This window comes from Petromyzon marinus, chromosome 1 (genome assembly GCF_048934315.1).
Source record: "Petromyzon marinus isolate PM22_M1 ecotype Great Lakes invasive population chromosome 1, UKy_Petmar_22M1.pri1.0, whole genome shotgun sequence".
Classification (NCBI taxonomy): domain Eukaryota; kingdom Metazoa; phylum Chordata; class Hyperoartia; order Petromyzontiformes; family Petromyzontidae; genus Petromyzon; species Petromyzon marinus.
Window position 1 is genome coordinate 11,662,513 of NC_133667.1, and position 21,611 is coordinate 11,684,123.

Below are 21,611 nucleotides of genomic sequence, written 5' to 3' on the forward strand. Positions count from 1 at the left end.
TGATAGTGATGATGCTCGTGGAGATGGTCCTGATAGTGGTAAAGATGATGGTGTTGATGATGGTGGTGATAGTGATGATGGTCGTGGAGATGGTGCTGATAGTGGTAAAGATGATGGTGTTGATGATGGTGGTGGTGATAGTGATGATGCTCGTGGAGATGGTGCTGATAGTGGTAAAGATGATGGTGTTGATGATGGTGGTGATAGTGATGATGGTCGTGGAGATGGTGCTGATAGTGGTAAAGATGATGGTGTTGATGATGGTGGTGGTGATAGTGATGATGCTCGTGGAGATGGTGCTGATAGTGGTAAAGATGATGGTGTTGATGGTGGTGGTGGTAATAGTGATGATGGTCGTGGAGATGGTGCTGATAGTGGTAAAGATGATGGTGTTGATGATGGTGGTGGTGATAGTGATGATGGTCGTGGAGATGGTGCTGATAGTGGTAAAGATGATGGTGTTGATGGTGGTGGTGGTGATAGTGGTAAAGATGATGGTGTTAATGATGGTGGTGGTGATAGTGGTAAAGATGATAGTGGTAAAGATGATGGTGTTGATGATGGTGGTGCTGATAGTGGCAAAGATGATGGTGGTGGTGATAGTGGTAAAGATGATGGTGTTGATGATGATGGTGGTGGTGATAGTGGTAAAGATGATGGTGTTGATGATGGTGTTGATGATGGTGATAGTGATGCTACCATCAAAATATGAACTGCTCGAAATATTCTAACGCAAATGATGAGAACTTAAAAGATAGAAATTGCTCCCAACATGTACTTATTAAAATGTTTTTTTATTGAAATAGAACAATCAAACGTAGAACAATTGTTAAGTAAATAAAATACAAAATAAAACAATTCCAATTAGGAAGTAATAGGGGCTTTTCAAATCGCAAACAAAAATCGCAGCCTTTGCGATTTACTAATCACATTGTTTCAAATTGCGATTAATCGATTTGAAATCGATGAATCGTTCAGCCCTAGACTGAAAGCAACACGACGATGATGGAGGGGGGGGGGGCGTGTTGGGTGGGGGTGTTGGGGGTGCTGTCACTATTTTCCTATTGGTCGGGAGGGGGTGGGGTGTGCCCGCACTGAAATGGGCCACCAGGTGTTCGCCAGTGGCCCACGCGGACCTTACAATGAAGAAGCACCCTGGGCCCTGTCCCACGCAGATGGGACAGATGGGTTTTAGTCCGCACCTGCTGTGTTCGCCATCTCCCGACGAGCCAGGGGGGGTGGGGGGTGGTGATTATGACACCTCCTCGACACCCAAAGGAGACGGGGGGGGGGAATCTTGATTTGGAAGCTTTCGTGACTGCAGGAATCCATACTTTTTGGTTCTTTCGGTAAAAGTCACGTAGGTAGAAAATAATAATAGTAATAGATCCCGACGTTTCGATCGCCACACAAACGACCGCTTTACCGTAAGAACCTAAAGAGCAGAGGCGGGAGTTTCGCGATGTGTTGTTGCGGTGATACACCAACCCTCGCCTGCTCCGTTGCTGGCTTACAGGAGGCCAGTTTGTGCGTTTTGATTGATGGTGTGGCAGGTGATGACCAATTGTGGTGGCGAGATGTTAACTACCTCGCCTGGTGTACAAGAGGTCGTGGGTTCGATCCCGACCCTTGACGCCTGCTGTATGTTTGGAGTTTGCGGTGTCTCTCTGTCATCATCATCACGGTGGCTAGGAGATGTTAACTACCTCGCCTGGTATGCAGGAGGTCGTGGGTTCGATCCCGACCCTTGACGCCTGCTGTATATTTGGAGTTTGCGTGTCTCTCTCTCATCATCATCACGGTGGCTAGGAGATGTTAACTACCTCGCCTGGTATGCAGGAGGTCGTGGGTTCGATCCCGACCCTTGACGCCTACTGTATATTTGGAGTTTGCAGTGTCTCTCTCTCATCATCATCACGGTGGCTAGGAGATGTTACTACCTCGCCTGGTATGCAGGAGGTCGTGGGTTCGAACCCCACCCTGACGCCTGCTGCTGCTGTATATTTGGAGTTTGCGGTGTCTCTCTCTCCCCGTGGTCGCGTGGATTTTTCTCCGGTTCCTCCGGCTTTTCTCCTCCACATTTAGAATGAACATCCACGCCTTTTAGAGTTTGTGGCTGCTGCTATACGTTTCCACGTGACGATGATAACCCACTTTGTTGAGCTAGCATTTGTGATAGGCAAGTGGCCTCTGACAAAGAGCTAAATGACGTCACGCACCTGGGGGGGGGGGTCAGAAATTTGTGACGATGTGTGACGAGGGGGGGGGGTTGAGAAATGTGACGTCACATCAAATTCCGCAACTTTAAATAAATATAGACAACACATTCTACTTAATTAAATAGACTTTTTAATAAATGTTTTCTCCTACAACATCAGATTGCAGCGCCACACTAAATACGCACTACAATGACAATAGTTCAAAAGCGATTTTAAGCATGTTTTATTTTTTGGGGGGGGGGGGGGGGGGCAGAGCTTTGTGACGTCATATTTGAGGGGGGGCGGGGTCTGACTTTTTGTGACGCCGTGTGACGACGGGGGGGGGGTCAAAAATCGTCCAAAATCGCGTGACGTTATATTTATGGGCGGCCCCTAAAATACAAAAAATAAATGTTTAGTTTTTAAATGCACGTCGTTATAGTGGAATTGTAATGTCACTTTTTACGGTAACCAACATCTCAACAATATCACTACCAACGCAAAGATTCCCCATAAAGACTTTTACAGACGGTAGGGGCAAGTGCTGTTAGCGAGTAGCAGCACCTATGAAGGCTACCGGCACGGCACACGAGGGGGTGGGTGGCCAGCACCACCACGCCCGGCCGCCTTTGTCTCACCGAGTGGCGATGCTCACTACACACCGCACCAGGCGCTCGTTTGAGAGCCGTGTCGACCTAGGGGAGGCCCAGAACCGGTTCAGATAATCGTCACCGGTGTTGGTGGCCGTGAGAGGGAATCGAACAACGAGCGGCTGGCTTTATGAGCGCAGCGCGCTAACCGCTGCACCACCGCTCCCCGCCCCCTCTAATCGCTGTAACGTCACTCGGCTGACACCTCGTGGCTACACAAAGCAAGGATAATAATTCAATGGGCGTCAATCTCAGCAACAAACGGCAACAAACTCTCCCACGTGTGACGCGTTCCTCGCGTTCGCTGTGTTCAGCTGCTTCTGAATCCGGCCGGAAATAATCGTCACAGCGCCTAAGGTGATCACTGAACGCAATTGGACATTTAAACTAAACTTTATTATTATTTTATTTTACAGGGTAAGGACCCACCGGAGCTCTTAGTTCTTTCGTTGATAGCTTTGCCAAGTGGCTTTTCACGTGGACAATCGATTTATAGGCAGGAGCCAAACACTTTAAACGCGTGTTTCTCGAGAAACATGTTAAACTCCGAATATATAGCGGGCATCGTCAGGGTCGGGGTCGAACCCACCACGACCTCCTGTATAGGGGCCGTCCATAAATGACGTCACGCGATTTTGAACGATTTTTCACCCCCCCACCCCAACGTCACACGGCGTCACAAAAAGTCAGATCCCCCCTCAAATATGACGTCACAAAGCTCTGCCCCCCCCCCCCCCCCCCCGAAAAAATATAAAACATGCTTCAAATCTTCTTTGGTTCTTTCGGTAAAGTCACGTAGAATGAGAATAAAATAATAAATAACAATAAAATTCTCACGACGTTTCGGCCACAACACAAGTGGCCTTCTTCAGGTGTCGGGACGACAGAAGCTCTGTCCTTTCACCTGAAGAAGGCCACTTGCGTTGTGGCCGAAACGTCGTGGGGAATTTTATCGTGTTATTTTATTACTTTATTCTCATTCTACGTGGTGACTTTACCGAAAGAACCAAAGAAGATTAATCCTTGCAGTCACGAAAGCTTTAAATCGAAATATAAACATTCTTTGGGTCTTTCGGTAAAGTCACGTAGATAGGTTGAACCGATTTACGTGGACTTTACCGAATAAGAATTCCTGCAGTCACGAAAGCTTGAAGTCACTATAAACTACATTATATTTCACCAGGTAAGGCCCACTGAGCCACGTAGCGACCTGGCCATCGCAAGTGATAGCTCAACGAAGTGGCTTATCGTAGCGTGGACATTCACATCAGGCAAATACTTCTACGTGGTGACTTTACCGAAAGAACCAAAGAAGATGAATCCTTGCAGTCACGAAAGCTTTAAATCGAAATAAAACGTGCTTCAAATCGCCTTTCAACTATTGTCACTGTAGTGCGTTTTTAATGCGGCGCTGCACTCTGATGTTGCCACGACAGCGAAGCCGCTCCGTGGTGGCCGTGCCTGCGTCGGGCCTGCTGCCGCAGAGAAGCCACCCGGCTTCCTGTCACAGCGCCTCCCCCACCACCCCCCACATGAACGCACTCACGTAGGGCCTCGTGGGGGGGGGGGGGGCGGTCACCTGCCCCTGAGTTGATACCCCAGGGCCCCCCTCGTGGGGGTCCCCCACGGTTTCTCAGGGCCAGGGAATTGGCAAGCCCCCCCCCCCCCCCAGGCCGAAGGACACTGCGGCGCCGTGGATTAACCTGAAATTGTATGGCCACGGCGAACTCACTGAGAGCCGCAATGAGTAAACACCCAGGGCACACGCGGATCGGCAGGCAGGTGGGGAATGTGGCAGAGTAGCGAGCGACAGGAAGGCAAGGGGGAGGGGGCCCTCGTCTCTGCACCACGTGTACAGAGATCTCGCCGCGGCACAACGTGTGTCGGAGCGGTACAGGAGGACATCCAGTGCGCCGTGCGCTTTGTTAACCAATAGGGGGCGGGCTTCGGAGAGGGGACTCACCCGATTGGCCAAGAGGGTTAGCTTTGACGTAAGAGGATAAAAAGGGACGCAAATCAGGAGCAAAGCCTCTTTTGCCCGGGGTCTGTTGGAGTGAGGGACCGAGGAGTGATCGTCCCCTGCTACTCGAACGTCCGTGAGACGGGTCGCAGAGCAGCCAGATCCAGTTCCCAGCAAAAGCCGCGTGCAGCCTCGTCTTTCAACACCACGGGGTCGGATCGTAAGTACGAAGAGGAGAGGTAAGGCAAAGGGGAATATCTAATAGAGAGAGTGAGTAGGGAGAGGTCATGCTAATTGAGTCTTAGACCGCAGAGAGATAGGTTAGATCTGCCCTGCTGGTCCACACTTCATTAATCGAGGAATAAATTGCCAGTAGACATTAAACTTTGTCGTGCTGTCTCTGTGAGTACGGAGTGGGGGGGGGGGTGCCTGGTGTTGTGAACCCGTGCGTTTGTGGTGTCCTGTTTATTCTGCCCACGTGGGCACTCTCGCCGCTGTGCAGCTCGTGGTTGGCGGGTACGAGAAGGGCACCGCGGTGTATTTGCGAGGCGGTTAGTGCAGCTATTTAAATCATGCCACGAGGAGCAGTAGCGAGGGGGGGAGAAGAGGAGAGCGGGGGGGGGCACAGGAGAACGGGGAGACGGGGGGCAGTCGCCCCGACACCCTCTGATGTTGTAGGAGAAAACATTCATTGAAAAGTCTATTTAATTAAGCAGAACGTGTTGTCTATATTTATTTAAAGTTGCGCATTTTGATGTGACGTCACATTTCTCAAACCCCCCCTCCCTCGTCACACATCGTCACAAATGTCTGACCACCCCCCCTCCCCAGGTGCGTGACGTCATTTATGGACGGCCCTTTACCACCAAACACCTGGCCCTCCACGTTCTCCGTGGCTCACTGCAATCGTTAAACCCGCCACCAGTTAAGGTTTGTCACGTGAACAGAACGTGGCAATTCGTTACTAGTTTAATAAACGACTTCCACGACACGTTGAGACTCGCGTCCTTTCTTTTAGTTACTAGCTGCAGTACTACCCCGGCTTCGCACGTGACTTGGATTCACCACGGGCGGCCGCCTTTGTCTCCCCAGTGGCGATGTTCACACAACACACCATTTACACGTTTGAGGCTGAGTCGACCTAGGGGAGGCCCAGGACCGGTTAAAATAATCGCGACCGGTGGTAGCCGTGAGCGGGAATCGAACTCGGGTCGCCGGGTTCGTAGCGCAGCGCACTAACCGCTACACAATGCGTTACGCTTCCACACACACACAGACACACACACTCAGACAGACACACACAGACACACACACATACACAGCGCGCTAACCTCTACACTACAATGCGTTAAGCTTCCACATGCGCGGGTCACGTGACAGCTTTGATGTCACAACTCACTTGCCGTGCAAAAAATATATGCATTATTGAGCTCCCCCCCCCCCCTAAAAAAATAACAAAAGTGTATTTTAAATTTTGATTTAAAGCTTTTGTGACTGCAGGGATTCAATAAAATAAGAAAAATATTTTTTATATTTTTATTATTTTATTGTTTCCCTTCTACGTGACTTTACCGAAAGAACCAAGAATATAAAGTGTATTTTCATAATGTTTGCATGGTGTACAGTCTGGAAAGTACCCACATGGCAAATTTCAAGTTTGTTGCATGTCGGGAAGTAGGCTAAACATTTTTAACAGACACACACGTTCACAACTTTGCCTTTTATATATATTGAGAAGATGACTGCTCAGCTCCGCACTCTCTTTAGATGGCCACCCTCCCTCTCTCGCCGCATGCACGTGCTCTCTGCTCCTCTGTTCCCTCGCTCTCGCTTCCCCGCGCACCGCTGGTCGACGGCGTGCTGGGAATCAGGAGAGCTTCACCCGCCACTGCCATGTGGTCGATGGCTGACGAGATGGCCGAGATGCAGTCCGGACCCAGGCTCCCACACCGAACCCCGAGCCCTCCTCCTGCCTCTCCTTATATCCTCCTTGGCGGAGCGAAGCCCCGCCTCTAACCACGCCCCCTTCAGAACCTTCTCGATGGTTCCCGCACGTACCCCTGAGCTCCGCCCATGAACTTTGGCCCAGATCGAACTCGTAGCCCTGATTGGCTATGACCGATGCGGCAATGCCTATGCAGCCCTCCGTATGTCGGTGTGCTCTCTCATTGCACTAGTTGTGTGTTGGAGAGCAAAGCCACAACATTTACAATCTGAGTACGACGTTTCGCCAGGAATTGCAACCGGCATCATCAGGCGACAGCCAGATGCGTGGAGAAATCCTCCTGATTCGTTCCTTGGCTGGAGGGGGGTAGATGTGATGACGTCACTCGTGAGCCCTGCAAGGTGTGGCTCGAAATAGCCCGGGCCGCCCCCTTGACGCTGATTGGCTTCCCTCATCATTAACATAATTTATAATTCATTCTGTCGCGGGGCGGATGGTGGGCAGAGGGAGGAGCTATTTCGTGACGTCACGAAGTGAGGGGAGGAGAGGTGGGCGTGGACCGAGTTTCATAACACGATGTGCGCGTGGCTACGCCCACTCGGCGTGACGTCATCAGGAGTGGGCGGAGGGGTCATCTCCGGACACCCCCTCCCCCACCTGTAGAGAGAATAAAGCGGGGGGGGGGGATTGCCACTCACGCGTTAAAAACGGGGGGGGGGGGATATTTCGTAATGTCACGAAGTGGAGGGGGGGGCGTGGCCCGTCCCGTTATGCAAGGTGAGGGTGGGGGCGTGGTCACGCGCGGTTGACGTAATCCGGGGCGGAGAGGGGCGTGGCCCGAGTTTCATAATTCAGTATAGGCGTGGCTACGCCCATTGAGAGTGACGTCCCCGCGAGTGGGCGCGTGGTGGTGGTGGAGGCGGGGCCGTCTCCACTCCCCGCCCCCCATCATTCTCGAGAGCTGGGCGAGGTGGACTGGGGGTGGGCGTGCGCCTCGTCGAAGTAGGCGTGGCGAAGTGGCGGCGTCAGGCGAAAGTGGGCGTGGACCCGAGGCGACATTCCCGCCCCCCCACCACGTGACTTGAGTGAACTCACTCGCGGCCGGTCACTCACAGCTGACCGGGTTTGCAGGTTTTGGCGCGGCTTAATTTAGTTAATTAGTTAGTCAATAAGCGGTGGTTGTGGTAGTGGGGGGTGTGGGGTTTAACTTTCCTTTATTTTGTTTCTCTCTGACCGCAATCTCCGGCTATGCTGTGGCCGAGGACGATTTGCCGCTGGGCTGCGGTGCCGCGGATTCTGGCGATGATGACAAGGCCCCGGTCGGTGCCACTCCAGTCCCAGGTGTGGTGGTGGTTGTGGTGGTGGTTGTGGTGGTGATGGTTAGTTGTGGTGATGGTTGGTTGTGGTGGTGGTGATGGTTTGTTGGTGGTGATGGTGATTGGTGGTTGTTTGGTGGTTGTGGTTGGTTGGTGGTGGTCATGGTTGGTTGGTGGTGGTGGTTGTTTGGTGGTGGTGATGGTTGTGGTGGTGGTGATGGTTGTTGTGGTGGTGGTTGTTTGGTGGTGGTGATGGTTGTGGTGGTTGGTTGGTGGTGGTGATGGTTGGTTCGTGGTTGTTTGTTGGTTGGTGGTGGTGATGGTTGGTTGTGGTGGTGGTTTGTTGGTTGTGGTGGTGGTTGTTTCGTGGTGGTGATGGTTGTGGTGGTGGTGATGGTTGGTTGTGGTGGTGGTTGGTTGTTGTGGTGGTGATGATGGTTGGTGGTGATGCAGCACGTGCCTCTCTGTACCCCGTAATGTATCAAATTAACTCTCAAGGTCGTTTTAAAAGTTTTCTTAAACCTCTCCATACGTGTGCGGTGGTGGGGGGGGAGAGGTTGAGGGCGGGCCCTGCTCCAACAGCAGTGGACGTTCCACGTTACTGTGGCGGGAGACCGGTGGGTAACTTCCAATGGTGACAGGAATTTCGCGATGTGATTTAGCGGCCGCTCGCTATTGTGTCTTGATTTTGAATTCGCCGTTTGGAGTCCGACTCGGCGCCTCATCCGATCGTCGTCGATTACAAATAAAAAAAACGAGTGCCCGCTTACGAGGCTAATCGACATTGGTTGCCCTCTGGGCGGACTCGTCCCCCGCCACGGTAAGGTGGAGTTGCCACACTGGCTCAGGGCCGCGAAATAGTCAGATCGACGCCAATCAATGCTCCCAGCGGCTCATCTGAGCGGGCAATCTCTTGGACTGAATTCCTTTCAACAACAAAATAAAAACAGGAGCTATTTGGTGTTATCATGGAGACCTCCGTATTCTATATATTCCTTTCACTAAAGATGCAGGTTTTTCCCGCCCCCCCCTCCATCCCTCCTTTGGGATATTTGATCCAGTGTGTTTACCGTGCGGTGCGATATACAGGGTAAAAATATATTATTTTTATTTAGTGATATATAATTTTTTATTTTGTTTAATTTTTCTACCTACGTGATGACTTTACCAAAAGGACCAAAAGAGTATGGATTCCTGCAGTCACGAAAGCCTCAAATCAATCTTGAATCAAATCAAGATTTTGATTTGAAGCTTTCGTGACTGCAGGGATTCATATTCTTGGTTCTTTCGGTAAAGTCACCACGTAGAAGGGAAACACTAAAATAATAAAAATATAAAGCAATTAAATTCTCACGACGTTTCGACTGCAACACATCATTTGAAAAAATGTGAAAAAAAAAATTCTTGCTGTGGTTTTCACATCTGATGATGATTGCTTGTGTTGCAGTCGAAACGTCGTGAGAATTTTATTGTTTTATATTTTTATTTTGTTATTGTTTCCCTTCTACGTGACTTTACCGAAAGAACCAAGAATATATAAAAGAATGTTTACAAATATTTGTTTTCGCTGGAATATATAGTATTGTCATCAGCGTGACATGAGTACATCAAGTTTGCAGTCGATACCACATTGGGAAGTGGGTTAACATTGAGTTACAAAATTTGAGGATGCAACAACAACAGACAAGAGTGAGTTCAATAAAAGCGTGTAAAAATTTGAACACTTGTGAGAATTTGCAAGAGCGCCACGAGAAATGTGCCTCCCGGGCTATGGAGATCCACCCAGAGGAAGACTCCGGGCTCGGCTTTCAGTCTCATTTGTGAGGTATAGCCCTGCGAGGCATGCGGCTCTTGAAACGGGTTCAACCGCAACAAGCAAAAGACACGAGCGCAACAGAAGAATGCAGGAACAAAAACAGCAAAGTCTTGGCAACGCGTTCACAATGATGGCGAACAAGTGTGTGCGTGTGTGTGGGGGGGGACTGGTGGCAGGATGTGAGACTCTTTGGACTTTTTGAAGTTGTCAACGTACGTTTTTTGTTATCACATTAACAAAAAAACCAACGTTAGTCCCGTTAAATAAGCGTTAACATTGGTTTTTTTTTGAAGCCCCTGTGCTATGAACAACACCGCGTGACCTCTGTGCCAGTGTACGGACCCAGCATGTCGCCACGCCGGTGGGAGCTCACGACACTGACCCCCCCCCCAACACCCACCCACCCGTATCGGTGTCGCGATTATTTCTCTTAGACATTCGTGCGCATGTGTCCCACCCACCCGTATCGGTGTTTGCGATTATTTCTCTTAGACATTCGTGCGCGTGTGTCCCACCCACCCGTATCGGTGTCGCGATTATTTCTCTTAGACATTCGTGCGCGTGTGTCCCACCCACCCGTATCGGTGTCGCGATTATTTATCTTAGACATTCGTGCGCGTGTGTCCCACCCACCCGTATCGGTGTCGCGATTATTTCTGTTAGACATTCGTGCGCGTGTGTGCGCGCACGCGCACAGTAGTTGACACGGGAGGGGGGAGGGGCACAGGTGGTGGTGCATTGGGCCAGTAGTCATCTCGGTCTGTCGATCCCCCATGGCACCACCTGGGTCTCTTCCGTGACCGTTCCTGCCGGCGGCGGGCGTTTGATGCTTCACGTGGCCTTAACGTGCACGTAGCCTGGCACAGGCGCCGTGGTGACGTCACTGCCACCTCGTGACGAATGGCGGGGTATTGGTATTGCCAAAAGCGTTAATGATAACCGGGGTTTTACTTGTGTTTGGGATCGGTGGCGCGGTGGTTAGCGCACCGCGTTACGAAGCCCCCCCCTCCCTCCACGACCAACAACAACCAGTAGTGAATATTTGAACCGGTTCTGGGCCTCCCCTTAGGTCGACTCGGCCTCAAATGGAGTACCTGTTGCGGTGAGTAAATATCAGCGCTGGGGATAGAAAGGTGGCCGGGTGTGTTGTGTGCCGTACCGGCCGTCATAGGTGCTGCTATTTACTAACGGGGCTTGCCCCGAAAAGTATTTTTTTATCTTTCTCTTTTGTGTGTGTATGTCAGTATCACTACGTGTCTGTCTTTGTATCTGTGTGTGTGTGTCGGTATGTATGTGAGTGTGTCTGTGAGAACCTCTCAGTGTGTCTCTCTGTGTCTGTATGTGATCGTCTCTTTGTCTGTGAGTGCCTCTGTGTGTGTGTCTCTCTGTGTATGTGAGCGTCTCTGTGTGTGTGAGTGCCTCTGTGTATGTGTCTCTCTCTGTGTGTCTGTATGTGAGTTTATCTGTGTGTGTGTGAGTGCCTCTGTGTGTGTGTGTCTCTCTGTGTATGTGAGCGTTTCTGTGTGTGTGAGTGCCTCTGTGTATGTGTCTCTCTCTGTGTGTCTGTATGTGAGTTTCTCTGTGTGTGTGCCTCTGTGTATGTGTGTGTCTCTCTCTGTGTCTGTATGTGAGCGTCTCTGTGTCTGTGAGTGCCTCTGTGTGTGTGTCTCTCTCTGTGTATGTGAGTGTCTCTGTGTGGCACTGCGCTCACCCCAACCGTCTGTTAAAGGCTACACGGGGATCTTTGTCTGTGTGTGTGTGTGAGATCACCACAACAGTCTACAAACCAACACGGGGGCATCTACAGCGTGTGAGCCGTCTGGGCGTGCCCAGCACTTGCCCCGACACCCCTGCGTAGACTACATGGGGGGGGGGGGACGTGCGTCTCTATCGTTTGTCTCCGTGCCTTTGTGGTCCCACTCCCCCAGCGGGCCGCTTCCGGAGACGCCGGCGATCCGGCGGCGGCGGCGGCATCTCCGTCGGCGCACGCCGAGCCGCACGACTACAGCCTGCCCAACAGCAGCTGGACGGAGCGCACGATGGCGCTCTACCGGGCGTACCTGGCGCGCACGCCCGAGGGTGGAGGCTCCGGCTGGACGAGGCTGCCCTCCTACAACCGCACGATCCTGCACGAGGCCGGTGAGCGTGGTGGGCAAGGACACCTCAAACCATGAAGCTGTCTTTATGTACCAGGTAACGGCATACCGGGTAACGGCATAGCGGGTAACGGCATAGCAGGTAATGGCATATCAGGTAACGTTATAGTGGGCAATGGCATACCAGGTAACGTCATACCAGGTAACGGCATACCAGGTAACGGTATAGTGGGTAATGGCATACTGGGTAACGGTATACCGGGTAACGTCATACCAGGTAATGGCATAGCGGGTAACGGCATACTGGGTAATGGTATTGCGGGTAACGGTATAGCGGGTAACGGCATACTGGGTAACAGTATAGCAGGTAACGGCATACTGGGTAACGGTATAGCGGGTAACGACATACTGGGTAACAGTATAGCGAGTAACGGCATACCAGGTAACGGTATACCAGGTAACGGCATACCAGGTAACGGTATAGTAGGTGTGGAATACTGGGTAACGGCATACCAGGTGATGGTAAACTAGGTAATGGTAAACTAGGTAATGGTAAACTAGGTAACGGCATACCGGGTAACGGGATACCACTGGAGCTTTCTACGTAGCTTCTTTTTCTGGAGCGACCCGGCCACGAATGAGAGCCCGATGAAGCAGCTCGTCGTCATTATCGTCGTGTGGTCATTTATAGCGGAAGCCGAATAACTCCTAAATGGGGTGACGTCGATTCTAAACGTGGAGGGGAAAAGTCGGAGGACCCGGAGACAAATCCACGCGGCCGCGGGGAGAGAGAGAGAGACCGCGAACTCTGAATATGCAACAGACGTCAGGGGTCGGGATCGAACCCACGACCGTCCTGTATACCAGGCGAGGGAGTTAACATCTCCCCATCGCAGCGCCCTATCATGCCAGGGCCCTGTCTCGTCGACCTGCTCGCTGCCACTGAGACTCCCAAACCTTTCACGTGGCCTCAAAGCGCACCTAGCCTGGCACGGGCGCCGTGATGGCGTCGCCGCCGCCGAGGGACCTGGAGAAAAATAATCGCGTCCACGTTGAGAGTGAGAGAACACGCACAACTCCAAATATACAGCAGCAGCAGGCGTCAGGGTCGGCATGGAACCCACGACCGTCCTGTATACCAGGCGAGGGCGTTAACATCTCCTAGCCACCGTGGCGCCCACGCGTGTTGCCTCACCTGGCAGAGGAGTTCCGCGGCCCCGTCAATACCTCCCCCCCCATCATCACCCCCCCCCCCCCGCCGTCCCTCCACGTGCCCCCCCCCAATCCGTGTCCCCTCTCAGAGTACCGCGCGCGTCCCCGCAAGCCGCGGCCGGAGCGTCTGCTCACGCGCAACACGGAGGTGGTGGGCGCGGGCTTCGAGTACGCCGCCTTCCACAGCGGCGCCGAGCGGCGCACCGTCTGCATCTTCCAGCCGGGGCCGCTGCTCGAGGGCTTTCCCGGGTGCGCACGTGTGTGTGCGTGCGTGTGCGTGCGTGTGTGTGTGTGCGCGTGTGTGTGTGCGCGTGTGTGTGGTGTGTGTGTGTGCGCGTGTGTGTATGCGCGTGTGCGCGCGTGCGTGTGCAGGGAGCACAGTGGTGTAGTGGTGAGCGCTACGCTGCGCTACGAACTCCGGTGACCCGAGTTCGATTCCCGCTCACGGCCAACACCAGTGACGGATTATCTGAACCGGTCCTGGACCTCCCCTAGGTCGACTCGGCCTCAAATGAGTACCTGGTGCGGAGTGTAAACATCGCCACTGGGGAGACAAAGGCGGCCGGGCGTGGTGCTGGGCACCCCACCCCCTCGTGTGCTGTGTCGACCTTCATAGGCGCTCGCTAACAGCACTTGCTCCTACAGTCTGTTCCGGCTATACGGAGGATCTTTGTGGTGGTGATATTGTTGAGGTATTGGTTCGATTCCTGCTCACGGCCAACCAGTGGCGATTATTTGAACCGGTCCTGGGCCTCCCCTAGGTCGACTCGGCAGAGATCTTTATGTGTGTGGGCGTGGTGTTGGCCACCCACTCACCTCATGTGCCACAGTGCCAGCCTTCATAGGTGCTACTCGCTAACAACACTTGCCCCAACAGTCTGTTAAGGCTATACAGGGAATCTTTATCTTTGCCTGTGTGGCTGCCACGGTGGCGAGATGTTAACTACCTCGCCATGTATGCAGGAGTACATGGGTTTGACCCTGACACCTGCTGTATATTTGGAGTTTGCACGTCTCTCTCATCATCATCACGGTGGCTAAGAGATGTTGACTACCTCGCCATGTATGCAGGAGTACATGGGTTTGATCCTGACTCTGACACCTGCTGTATATTTGGAGTTTGCACGTCTCTCTCATCATCATCACGGTGGCTAAGAGATGTTGACTATCTCGCTATGTATGCAGGCGTACACGGGTTTGATCCTGACCCTGACACCTGCTGTATATTTGGAGTTTGCATGTTTTTCACCCGGTGGTCGCGTGTAATTCCTCCTGGAGGCGGAATCTGATGAGCCGATGAAGCTCTTTTTTGTCGTATTGTGTTTGTCATTGTAACGGTCAAATACTCTGAACGCCCGTTCCTAAATGTGCGGTGGAAAAACCGGAGGACCTGGAGAAAAGTCCACACGACCGCGGGGAGAGAGAGACATGCAAACTCCAAATAAACAGCAGCCGTCAGGGTCGGGATCGAACCCACGACCTCCTGCATACCAGGCGAGGTAGTCAACATCTCTTAGCCACCGTGATGATGATGAGAGAGAGACGTGCAAACTCCAAATATACAGCAGGCATCAGGGTCGGGATCCAATCCATGACCTCCTGCGTACCAGGCGAGGTAGTCAACATCTCCTAGCCACCGTGGCCCTCTAAGTAATTTATGGATGGAATGGCGGCGCAAGGTGGTTATGTCACTGCAGTCCACACCGGGTAACCAACGCGAGTTCGGTTAAAGGTCACGCTTAGAACAATCGGTGGCGAAGTGATATGTCGGAATCAGAGTCAGAATATTTCCGCAGATGTCTGGTCGGGGCACGGGGTCAGCAATGTTTCCATCAACGCACAACGCAACAAACGATGTAAGAGTGAGATATGGAACAGGTAAGCAAGTGACTCGCTCAAAAATGAATAGAACATAAATGAATTAAGTCTGGTAGTACGAATTGCATGAGTACATAAATTCCTGCCGATTTGTCAACGCCGAATGCAAACTTGGGGCAAGGAAGGAAAACAACGAGTCCCAGACCACACCAAGACAAACACAGAATTGTCGTTCACATCGGGAGGTAGAACCCATCTACGGATGCAGCTACGGGAACGCCTGAACCACGATTCTTTGCTGATCTCATCAAGCAGCATCACACGAACTCCGGTCATCCTGCCAACAGTGACTTTTGGCTAACCGTCGAGCAAAAAACGGTGGTCACCGCATCGCGCGGTGCTTTCAGATGCGCTTCTGCGGCCGTCTGGAACGCTCTTCCTTCCGATATTAGGAAGCCACCGGAGCTATGCAACTTTTAAATCGTCATCTAGATTGACGAACTCATTCGTTCAGAGCTGATTTTTGTTGTTTAGTCGTTTGTCGTCTTTCCCCCGAACCTCCAATTAGCACCGTAGGCTACGTTCGGTTCGAAAGAAGTTCCACGTACGTACGTCCGTCTGCGTCCTTCCCTTGCCCTCCCTCATCCTGCCGCCCTCCCCCGCCCCCTGCTTGGTGTCTCCCCAATCACAGCTTCGTCCACGGCGGTGCTCTGGCCGCGCTCATCGACGGGATAGCCGGCACCTGCGCACGCAACGTCGCCGGGATGATCATGACGGCGAACCTCAACATCGACTATCGGAGGTGCGTGTTGCTGCCGCTCGCCCGCCCGCCCGCCCGTCAGCCCGCCCGAGACCGCCGATCAGCGAATCGGGAGAACCGCGTGTTTTTAACGATCGATCGTTCGTGGCCGGTCGCCATTGCGAGTGCACGGTCAACTCGCGGTAAGCACGGCCTGGTTAAGGCTACACGGCGGGGGACCTCTGTGTGTGTGTGTGGAGGGGGCACAGTCAGCGGGCGTTCGACACTTCACGTGGCACCAACGTGCACATAGCCCGGCACAAGCGCCGTGGTGACGTCACCACCACTTCGTGGCGAATGGCAGCTGTTGTTGTTGGGTGGGGAGCGGCAGTGTCGTGGTTAGCACGCTACGAACCCGGCAACACGGGTTCGATTCCCGCTCACGGCCAACACCGGTGACGATTATCTGAACCGGTCCTGGGCCTCCCCGAGGTCGACTCGGCCTCAAATGAGTACCTGGTGCGGTGTGTAGTAAACATCGCCACTGGGGAGACTAAGGCGGCCGGGCGTGGTGCTGGCCACCCACCCCCTCGTGTACCGTTTCAGCCTTCATAAGTGCTCGCTAACAGCACTTGCCCCTACAGTCTATTACAGGCAACACGGTGTGGGATCTTTGTCTTTGTGTGTGCTCGCTAACAGCACTTGCCCCTACAGTCTGTTACAGGCTACACGGTGTGGGATCTTTGTCTTTGTGTGTGCTCGCTAACAGCACTTGCCCCTACAGTCTGTTACAGGCTACACGGTGTGGGATCTTTGTCTTTGTGTCTGCCTGTGTACGTGCTGCAGCCCCGTGCCCCTGGGCAGCACGGTGCTGCTGGACGCCTGCGTGACCGAGGTGGACGGCAAGAAGGTGTACACGACGTGCCGCGTGCTCGCGCACGACGAGAGCGCCGTGCACACCGACTGCACGGGTAGGCGCGGCACACACGGCACACACAGCAGGCGCAGCACGCGAGACGCTCAGTGCCCGCAGCACACGCAGTACGCACACGCAGTACGCTCGGTGACTGCAGTACGCACACGCAGTACGTAACAGATCCTGTTCTTGTGCACGTACATGGAGTACGTGCAGCACACACAGACAGTACGCACGCGCAGTACGCACGTATGCGCAGTACAGGCACGCGCAGTACCCACATGCGCTACGAACACACGCACGAGGAGTACGCGCACACGCAGTACGCACTCGTGAGCAGTGAGCACACGCGCAGTACTTGAAACGCAGTACGTGCACTAACCGTAGTGCGCACACGCGGTACGCGCACATGCGCACTCTACTCTTCTCTATTTAGAATACATATAGCACTCTGTCCAGGGCGTACACGCGCAGTACGCACAAACACAAGCACGCTCATAACAACAGCCGCCAGTCGCCACTCGGCGACGGCGATGTCATTCTAGTGGCCAGCAGGCCGTGGCATTTTTACCGCCTGAAACGTGCCGCTGCCATCGTACGCAAGAATAGCATCACCGCCGTGAATAAACTAAACAATGTTTTTTTTTTTTACTTTACCAGGTAAGGCCCCCACCGAGCTACGTAGCTCTTTTTCAGAAGCGACATGGCCATCACGAGTGACAGCTCAACCAAGCCGCGTGGAAATTTGTAGCAGTAGCCGAATACTTTAAACGCGCGACGTCGATTCTAAACGCGGAGGGGTTAAACCGGAGGGCCCGGACAAAAATCGACGCGACCACGGCGAGAGAGAGAGTGAAACACGCAAACTCCAAATATAGAGCGGCAGGTGTCAGGGTCGGGATCGAACCCACAACATCGTGTATACCATAATAATAATAATAATAGGGTTTTCCCCCTTTTTTCCGGCAACAAAACTGAAACCTTTTTTTACGAGGAATCATGTGTGCATTGACCACAATACTTGCGGTCAAAATGCAAACAAAAAACACACTCTGGTAATATGATGATGCATTGTCCTTGAAACTGATTGGCCCACACCAGAGACGGCATTTTTTAGAGCCTAGTCTCAATTGGTGCTAGACCAGATGACGCCAAAAGGCGTCACACAGCTCAAAGACAATGCACTATCAAAGTAATGAGGGCTCGGGTTAAGCATCTACATCATTGGACCTCCTTTGCCAGTACCAAAATATTTTTTAAAAAAGTTTCAGTTTTGTTGGCAGAAAAAAGGGGAAAAACCCTATTATTATATTTTGGTACTGGCAAAGGAGGTCCAATGATGATCTTGTATACCAGTCGAGGGAGTTAACATCACGCCATAACTACCATCAGCAAAAGAATTGAATTGCCATCACCAGCATTAATAGCAACGTAATCATCATTACCACCGACACCACTGTCGTTGTCAACACATCGCTGTGAGTTAATCCCACATCACAAACCAAAACAGCAACAGCCGATATTCACCACTAAGTGTCAGTGACGTCATCACGGCGCTCGTGCCCAGCTAGGTGCATTTTGAAGCTGTCGCGTCATGTGTGGAAGGCTCGCTGCTGGCAGGAGGTCACGGGACCGGCTCGGGTGTTGCGGGTTACCCTCTGCCAAGTTGGCACGGCTGACACACCCGTACACACACACACACATACACGGAGTCGCAACAAATATCTCCCCCTGTGTAGCCCGGGGCAAGTGGCTGTTAGCGAGTAGCAGCACCTTAATGAAGGCCGGCACTGTGGCACACGAGGGGGTGGGTGGCCACCAGCTCCACGCCCGGCCGCCTTTGTCTCCCCCAGTGGCGATGTTTACTACACACACCGCACCAGGTACTCATTTAAGGCCGAGTCGACCTAGGGGAGGGGGCCCAGGACGGCTTCAGATAATCGTCACCGGTGTTGGTGGCCGTGAGCGGGAATGGAACCCGGGTCGCCGGGTTCGCAGCGTAGCGTAGCGCTAACCGCCGCGTGGGCTCACGGCACTCAAAATAATACCAACAATGCGACGATCGCCGTTCATGTTTCCCCGTGCTCCCGGTCTCTCCGTTGCCCCTGCAGCTCTGTTCATCGTCGTGGACGAGGTGAAGATTCGACACCTCAAGGAGATTTTCTTACGAAACGAAGAACGTCAGAAGGCGTAAACCCCCGGCCCGCGACCTCCTTCGGCCTTGAGCTGCAGCGACAGCGGTTACCCCAACCCCCACCACCCACCCCCATCATTTTAGGGGAAAAAATATTTATAATGAAACATAATAATAAAATAATTTAAAGTGGTGCAGGCAGTAACAAATAATATATAAATGGTGACGATTTGAACTTTTAAATAAATAAATTGTCGTCGTCATCCCGATCGGCGATCTTACGCCCCTGCGGGGGATCGTTGAGCAAATTCCGTGCCCCGGTTCCGCTCGGAATTATCGTTCGCCATTATTGAGTCTTCGCTAAAGCGCCGGATTGTGTGCGTGCCGTCTGCCGACGTTGAAGAAGTGGGCGGAAGCGTTTGAAGGGACGCGGGGCGTGAGGAACTGCACGAACGAAGACGGCAAAAACAAGATGAGACGTGGGGCGGGGGGGGGTAAATTATCGTGGATTTTTGTTGTTGTTGTTGGGACCTGAATTGCTTCTCGAATATCGTGATTATTTTTCTTCTTCTACTTCTCCTATTTCTTCAACTTGTTCTCCTACTTCTTCCCCCCCCCACCCTCCCGCCCGAATTTGTGAAGCAGTGAATATCGTCCACTCGGATCTTCGCGCTACCGTTCCCGTTCTCACTACCGCTGCTACTTTTACCGTGGCTGGGGGCGGGGCTGGGGTGTGGTTGGGGGCGGGGTTGGAGGCGTGGTCGGGTCTGGGGGCGGGGTGTGGTTGGGGCTGGGGGCGTGGTCGGGGGCGGGTCTGGGGGTACTTTTCAATCGTGCGCTCATATGACCCCCCCCCCCGTATATTTATCGCTGATCAATGTTATTTTTTTTGCGAGTGAATGTTCAAGTTATACTATCACGGCACCTGTCGAAGTGTGGGCGGTGTGTTACCGTGTTCTGGCGGGGCACAGAGGCCTGTGACGGGCCTGGCTTGGCTATGAGTGGGTGTTGTGACGCGTGTTTATTTAATGTTACGATGCTGGTGGTGGTGTTATTGTGTGTTGGCGCAGTAGGGGGCGCAGGTGGTGCATCAGCCAGTCATCTTAGTCAGTCGACCCGTGGCACTTGGGTCTGCCCCGTGACCTCCTGCCAGCGGGCGTTCGACACTTCAAGGTGCACATGGCCTGGCACAAGCGTCGTGGTGACGTTACCGCCACTTAGTGGCGAACGGTGGTTGTTGTGTGTGTGTGGCAGAGGGGGAGCGGTCGTGTAACAGTGACGCGCCTTGCCTTCCGAACCCGCTCACGGCCACCAACGCCGGGGACGATTCAGGGCCGTCCATAAATGACGTCACGCACCTCGGGTGGGGGGGGGGTCAGACATTTGTGACGATGTGTGACGAGGGGGGGGAGGTTTGAGAAATGTGACGTCACATCAAAATGCGCAACTTTAAGTAAATGTAGAGACAACACGTTCTACTTAATTAGACTTTTTTAAATAAATGTCTCCTACAACATCAGAGTGCAGCGCCACATTAAATACGCACTACAATGACAATAGTGTAAAGCGATTTGAAGCATGTTTTATTTTCAAAATGGAAATATGGTTTTGGGGGGGGGGGCAGAGCTTTGTGACGTCATATTTGAGGGGGGGGGAGGGGTCTGACTTTTTGTGACGCCGTGTGACGAGGGAGGGGGGGTAAAAAAATCGTCCAAAAGCGCGTGACGTCATTTATTGACGGCCCCTTACACTATGAAACACGAGTTTTGTCGCTGGGTAGTAAGTGTTATTTATGTTAATTGTTTATGCTTAAAAAGTATATAAAATGGCTATTATTTCGCACATACTTTGCTTTTGTGACCACGACTGTAAGTGAAGGAATGACTCGAATGTACAGAGCGTTTTCTCATTGAAAATCGGTACATTTCAAAATATAACATAGCTGCCGCTTTTGCTAAGTGGGCATCTTGTGTCGTGGTATTTAATAAGTTAATTCGTGCGTGTGTGCAGCAAGGGGGCCAATGGCACCCTTTCCCATTCGAAGTAGATGATGTGCGTGCGTGTGCGTGCGTGTCACTGGTTTTCCGATTCCGTTCCGATGACGTACCCGCGAGCACGCACGGGGGGGGGGGGAGGGGGGGGGTGTATATGCGGTAAGTGAAAATTTAATGAAAATAATGGAAGTTAAATAAAATTTAAAATTTTATCCAAAATTATGCTAATGTGGGTAATTATGCTTATACATTATGCTAATTAGAGAGATAATTGTATTTATGCGAGTGGGTGTGGTTATGTTAATGACAGCCTTTATGATAATCAGGCCCCGCCTCGTCTCCCCTCGTATTATCAATCAGTGTAATGCAATTCTCGCTTTAACGTTTATTGAGTGGATTAGTGTGTTCATATTTTAGGTCCCCAGGTTCATACCTTGTCGCAGGATACAGTCCTTATGCAAAAATTATAGGAAAGAATCACCCGACCACTTATGCATTAATCAATTTATTTTCTAATTAAACCTTAACTCTAATATAGTATGTGAACTCTCAATCTCGGAACTTCAACACGGTATCAATACAGTATCATCACGACAGTGTGGTTTCACTTTGATATGTCCCCCCCCCCGCATAACGCAATTGTTTTTAGAGAGAGAGTCGTTAAAACATGCTTGCAAGCTATTCTAACAAAAAACGTAACTTTATAATAAATGATTATACTTGAATTGTTCACGCAGTACCGCACTCCATATTGATCATATGCAACCCATATCACGTTAGCACATTGGGTCATGGAACAGTTGAGCATTCTGTAGAG

The 21,611-nt window shown here is 52.1% G+C and overlaps 1 protein-coding gene across 1 annotated transcript; it reads left to right on the forward strand.

The window, feature by feature from the left end:
* Positions 1-7,804: 7,804 nt before the first annotated feature.
* LOC116943050 (acyl-coenzyme A thioesterase THEM4-like) lies at positions 7,805-20,763 on the forward strand. Its single transcript, XM_032955684.2, has 6 exons — positions 7,805-8,094; positions 11,814-12,024; positions 13,283-13,442; positions 15,703-15,813; positions 16,597-16,721; positions 18,778-20,763. Exons 1-6 carry the CDS (start codon positions 8,002-8,004, stop codon positions 18,858-18,860), a joined length of 783 nt encoding a protein of 260 aa, XP_032811575.2. The 5' UTR covers positions 7,805-8,001; the 3' UTR covers positions 18,861-20,763.
* The last annotated feature ends 848 nt before the right edge of the window (positions 20,764-21,611 follow it).